The following is a 6,511-nucleotide window of genomic DNA, read 5'->3' on the forward strand; positions in this document are numbered from 1 at the left end:
TTGTGTTTACGTATTCTTTGTTTTGTTGTTTTCTCTTATTATTTTTTGCTTTCTCATTATTTCTTGCTTTTTCCCTTTATTTTAGATACACTTCTAGTATTTAGAATGGTAAATAATAAAAAACATGTTAATTTAGTCAAATAAATAGAGTATTTTGTACAAATTTTTTTGGACCACATCCCGCATTCCCCCTATTATCTATTGTTTCTTATGAAAATAACATGTTTGTTTTACGCGAATTTTGATATATGCGATTCCTCTTGGAATGCATTTATAGTGTAAATCGAGAGTAACCTGTAGTCTTAAATTAAACTGCTTAAATGTTTAATTTCAAAATTTTTACATTCATTAAACCTTTTACTGTACTGTGATGCACTGTCGCTTCATTTCCTCTCAATGGAAGATCAAGTTAGGGGTTAAACTTGTTATAAATGTTTCGCTTAATGAATGTTTTTTTTAAGAACGTAACCCATTTGTTAAGCGGGGGTTGCTTGTACAGTCAAAGCTGTTCGTAGAGCGAAAATTCATTAACTGGACGTAATTTTCCCATAGGAAATAATGGAAATAGGGGGAATGCGTTCTGGGCTGGTCCCCAACATACCACATGGGTAAAAAAAAAAAAAAAAAAATATATATATATATATATATATATATATATATATATATATATATATATATATATATATATATATATATATATATATACGTTTAGCATATTGGGCCACCGGTTTACCACTACTTTTATGATGTCATATGAGTCATTGGAAGTTAGAGGAGCTACATACAAATTTTCTCACATTCTCGCATTTATGTTCACAAAACAACATTTCTGTTAGCTTTTTACAAACCTTTCCCCCAAGAAAGGATTGTTTTGTAATGCATAAAGTGAAATCTTAATGGAATACCAAAAAATAAAGCAGAGATGAGATGAGCCACAGATGAAGCGGGAGACTCGCAGCGACTCGGCCGCTGCTTCTTCTTTTTGTGACCCTTTTAGCTTGCGTGTTGTCTTTCCCCATGATATTTGTTTCCACTCCTCTATTGCCTGCTATAATGGATATCATATCTTAGTATTCATACACACTCATGCAATGAGGATAACCTCGACTCCGTGGCACTGATTGACAGTGAATTATTAATGAAATACCGCAGTATTTCATTAGTAATTCACTATCACTCAGTGCCACGGAGTTAAGATTATCCTCGTGGCATGAGCGTATATGAATACTAAGATATGATATCCATTATAGCAGGCAAGAGAGGAGTGAAAACATAAACATCATGATGAAAGTAACACGCAAGCAAAAGGGTCACAAGAAGAAGAAGCAGCCGAGTGGCCGTGAGTCTCCCGCTTCATCTATGGCTCATCTCATCTCTGCTTTATTTTTTGGCATTCCATGTAAGATTTCACTTTATGCATTACAAAACAATCCTTTCTTGGGAGCAAGGTTTGTAAAAAGCTAATAGAAATGTTTTGTGAACATAAATGCATATATAAGACAGTAACACCACCTCCAGAGGTGGTATTCCTTAGAAACCTCAGAGCAACCTGATAGTAACCTTGTCGCCGTCCCTCCAAGCATTCATGGATGCCATTTTGCTGCAAGAGGTTGCTCTGACATTGCTAAAGAATCTTGGATCCAGCTCCAGGAGCGCTAGAACAGAGGCGGGGAGCCAGCCAATCACAACGAAACTACCGCGTTCGGTCCCTCACCCGGCAAATTCAAACCCAGAAAATTTGCTAAAACGGATGCGGTTGTACGTTATGCGGATTTTTGGTCTAACTTTATATAGTATGTTAAACCGGAAATTCGTTAAACGAACGTTAGTTAAGCAGAGTATTACTGTAGATAGAATTTTCAGAGAGACATATAATTTGCTAAGGAATAGTGGATTAGCATTTCACTATATGGACAAAGAAATGATGAAGAAATTGATATGTACTATAATAAGACTCAGTTTGGAATATGCAGTTGTGTGGACCCCCCATAAAAAGAAACACATAAGGAAATAGGAGAGACTACAAAAAATGGCTACAAAAATGGTTCCAGAATTTAAAGGGATGGCATATGAGGAGAGACTAAAAGCTATGGATCTACGAATCCTGGAACAGAGAAGAGAGAGAGGGGATCTGATACAAGTTTATAAATTGATTAATGGAATGGATCAAGTGGATAATGAGAAACTGATCCTGAGAGAAGAATTTGACATTAGAAGCACAAGATCGCATAATAAGAAACTGAGGAAGGGAAGATGTCTGAGAGATATTAAAAAATATAGTTTCCCACAAAGATGTGTTGAGACTTCGAACAGTTTGAGTGAGGAAGTGGTGTCAGCAATGAGTGTGTATAGTTTTAAAGAGAAATTGGATAAGTGTAGATATGGAGACGGGGCCACACGAGCATAAAGTCCAGGCCCTGTAAAACTACAACTGGGTAAATACACAATTTATTGGCTGCATGACAGAGAGGGCTTTTTCTATATAGCTGATGAATGTTTACTGACAGCGTCACATGTCGATGCACCCAGCCACGCCATAATCATAATCATCAGTTGCTGATTAGGCTAACAGAAACCATGATGTCAATAAAATACTGTTTATGTTGAGGTAGCCAGTCATATCCATCACAGCTCATCACACCATAAAATCAAATCAGCATGAAAAGGGGGGAGCCTGTCTTTCCAATATAGCATTCTCCATCATACTTTTGTTCCACATCACCACTGAGGTAAAAATCAGGACAAGTTTTCTGTATAGGTCAAGTAGAGGTATTGGCAAGGTTGCACTCCCCTGCTCATGTGCCACAGTTAGAATGGGGGATGACCTTTGTACATAAAACATACCTTGATTTTTTACTTCAAGGTTGATGTGGAACAAAAGTTGAAATTATTTTGGAAATAATCTCATAAGTACAACAATTTATATAGAAACTGAGGGAGAGAAAAAGACAAACAGAGAATAGAGGAGATGAAGTGGGGTTGGAGAATGAAGGCAACCTTGTGATCTATGGAAAAGTGGCAATAGTGTGGGGGGGTGTGAAGCCCACACCCCACACCTAGAATGACTAGTTTGAGATTGCTGTATTTTGAAACTGGCAACAGCGGTAGTGAGGGAGTGGCTATATTATGGCTCGCCAGGGCCCTTCAGCCAACCATGTGAGCAGCAGCTCCCACCACAATAAGGGGGTAATAGCTCAAAACCTAAATTTTTCCCTCAAAAATTCGGGGTCATCATACACAAAGTTGTCTTATAATCTGGAAAATAAGGTGGTTAACATTCATGGCCTCTGATTGGAAAATGTGAGGGAATACTATATGTCACATTTACATTCCATACTACTCACAGAAACTGCAATACTGTGTCATGCAAATACTTATAAAATGTTCCACTGACTAAATATCCAATTTTGAATATCATTCACGGGACCAAGTAGCAGTCTTCATATCCACAATCCAAGATGAATAATGCAGATAATGTTGCTGATACAAAAAATGCACTCTTACAGCAGTAAAAGATGATAGTAACCACTCCACTCCACTCCACTAACCTGTAATTCTGAACTTTCACTTCCTATTGTCTGCTACTTGTGTCCCTTTCTCCTCTGAAGTGGTCTACCTCAGGGAGTCTCTTGCTTCTCATCCTCCACAAATGAATGTGTTCCTTCATGCAACCTGATAGTGACTAAGATGCTACAAGGGCCTCCTCGGGACAGAACAACACTTGCCTTTTCAAACTTGTATGGTGAGCGAGTGCCATCACGCACCCTCAAAACAACCATTGGGGATACCAGAGCTGGGTATATGTTCTTCTTCACCACCTGGAATAGACCACATACACCAAGACAGACATTTGGTTAGAGTACATGTGAGGAACAATAATGATACAAGACTGGGGGCAAAATGAACATACAAAATAAAGGGTAAGATTCAGGTTACAAAGTTAGGGATGGAGTTAAAATGAAGAAAAATGTTGTAATACTTTGCATAATGGAAAAGAGAGCATCAATCAAAATAAGTAAATTCAACAATATATATTCAAAAATAGACACAAGGACAAAATATGTTGAACTCCATAGGTATAGTTCAAGCTCTTGTGAATTACAACTTGATATATGCACAAACCTGGCAGTTGATGATAAAGAGTCCACTTCCACTAAGATCCACAATTTTGCGAGTAGGTAGGTCAGCTTCAGTGAAAGAGGAGAGTAAGAAGCCATGTTGTCTAAACCAGTCAAACAGCCTGACTGCTACTTCCTCAGCGTTCTCTATGCAAGGGAGCCAGGAAAATGGTTAGTGTTTATGGTTTAATGGAAAATATAAAAAAATGGGAGATATCACCAACTCCAGATGCAGTTGCTAGATTCACCCGATATCGTAGTATTCCACAGAAAATTAGGTCTATCGTATATCATATTTTTGGATCTCTTATTATCGTCCACCAAAATAGTAAAGAACTAAAGTACAATATTGACCCTTGAATTTCCATACTTCACTTTTCCGGATAAAAAAATACAACTGTATGATTGTACCAATAACTGGATGATTGTCTGAATAATGCGGCAAAGTCTGATAGATATACAATACATAATTTTTTGTTCTTTATTATATATAATGTATTGATGTGAATGTCCAATGTGTAGGAGAATACAGCACTGTACAGTACAGAAGCATCTTGCATCTCGATCACAATTGGTACTGAAAATATGCTGTTTGAACAGCTGACTAGTGGCTGATATGAAGGTTTTGTTTTTAGGGATACTACTTCCTTCATCCTTCCCAACCTCTCCATCATTCGCTTGGGATAGTTGATTAGAAAAACATTAGATATTATTCATAAAAGAAATTAAGTTTTGATTATGTAAGAGGAGTTGAGGGGCCACAGAGCCCTGTGAGAGGTTTATCATCATCATTGTAACCCCTCCCAACTCATGTGGTAAGTGTATCAATTGTGAGCTTCCGTGATGTCATAACCCTGCTACAGTGCACATTTTAATGCTCCATAACCTTCTGTTAACTTCTGGAGCACATTCTAGAGTACAAACTGCTGCTAGGTGTGAGAGCAAATAAAAAAATGTAACATCAAGCTCCGAGTTTATTACAATATAAGCAGATGAAAAACAACAGGAATCGAGATTTGTGTAACTTGATCCAAGACATGTTAATCATGGGTTCTTGGTAGCACAATCGACTAAGGTAACTAAATCAACTGAGGTAACTAAAATGCACTACTGACAACATAAGGAATTGGGAGGAGAGCTTACCTATGTTGTGTGGGCATCCTGGTGAATTTGAGTAGCAGGTGAGATGCTCTTCTTTATATTTGAAAACACAGACTTTCTCTGTGCTGATGACTCCCTCTTTCCTGCCTTCGTAATTCTGGCACTGTTCATGGTGCAGGAGAGAACAGCAAGTACACTTTCATTTTCTGACAGCAAAATGAGCATCTTATATCTTTAAATTATATTTAAGTTGAATGTGTAAAAAAGTAATTAATAAAGATGAAAATAATCAATAAAAAAATAATGAGTACAAATAGTTTTATAATTTGGCAACTTCTGAATCAAAGTTAGGAAATTTCATGCATTTTATCTAGGTTCTTTTAAAAGTATATTCTATCCTGCTACCTGTATAGCTGACATTTCAAGACTGACAAAAATATGAACTGACTTTGACACTAGCCATTAATTTCTTGGTGTTCCAAGAAAACACTGAATAACATGCAGGGTGGCAGTCCAGACTGTCAATTCAGAAACTAACAGCCAAAATAAAAGTTGAGAGAGAGAGAGAGAGAGAGAGAGAGAGAGAGAGAGAGAGAGAGAGAGAGAGAGAGAGAGAGAGAGAGAGAGAGAGAGAGAGAGAGAGAGAGAGAGAGAGAGAGAGAGAGAGAGAGAGAGAGAGAGAGAGAGAGAGAGAGAGAGAGAGAGATTTTCTGTGTACATGCTAAGTCATCTAGATAACATCAAATTTAACATAACATCATCTATACTCCTGGGAGTGCTTTCTTCAATAATTTCACACTCACCAACATGTCCAACAGCACTATTACATGGCCTCTCCTTGGAATTCCACCTTTTGGCCAGTCTATGCTGTTATTGTGGAATATTTTTATGAATATAATGGTTGGGTTGGATGTGGGGCCAGTGACTCCATCTGCCACCTTGATGATGTCATAGATGACACTGTTCTTTGCTACATATCCCATTTTCACCACACTTATCACAGCACCTGCAGTTGATATCTTCTGACGGGGAACTGCTTGGGAGAGTGGCTTGATTTTATGTTTAGAGTTAGCTGGTACATATGGTGGCACACAGGCCTGACCTTTGATTGGGTACTTGGCTTGAGCCTGGACAGACAGCTTGGCTGAGACTGCAGGGTTTGACCTCATTAAATTTATATGTGAAAGGGAGGGGGGAACTTTTACACAAGGTATTGTAAATAATAGCCACATTTGGCAGTAAGGACTCTTTTTGTCACTTGCAATGATGCATAATTGATTAAAATCATTACT

General features: G+C 37.8%; 1 protein-coding gene across 2 annotated transcripts in view; it reads right to left on the reverse strand.

Annotated features, from left to right (window-relative positions):
- Positions 1 to 2,437: 2,437 nt before the first annotated feature.
- LOC123508961 overlaps positions 2,438 to 6,511 on the reverse strand; it is a 46,993-nt gene continuing 42,919 nt past the window's right edge. The window contains exons 4-8 of one of the 2 annotated variants that reach the window (XM_045263036.1): position 6,511; positions 6,023 to 6,369; positions 5,262 to 5,382; positions 4,123 to 4,265; positions 2,438 to 3,818 (exon numbers count right to left, since the gene is read on the reverse strand). The exon at position 6,511 is cut by the window's right edge and continues 191 nt beyond it. In XM_045263036.1, coding sequence (XP_045118971.1) covers positions 3,618 to 3,818; positions 4,123 to 4,265; positions 5,262 to 5,382; positions 6,023 to 6,369; position 6,511 — 813 coding nt within the window. In that variant the 3' untranslated portion in view covers positions 2,438 to 3,617. Of the gene's footprint in view, positions 3,819 to 4,122; positions 4,266 to 5,261; positions 5,383 to 6,022 lie in introns of both variants that reach the window. The other variant, XM_045263035.1, reaches the window with a different exon arrangement.

Source organism: Portunus trituberculatus, chromosome 25 (genome assembly GCF_017591435.1).
Source record: "Portunus trituberculatus isolate SZX2019 chromosome 25, ASM1759143v1, whole genome shotgun sequence".
NCBI lineage: Eukaryota > Metazoa > Arthropoda > Malacostraca > Decapoda > Portunidae > Portunus > Portunus trituberculatus.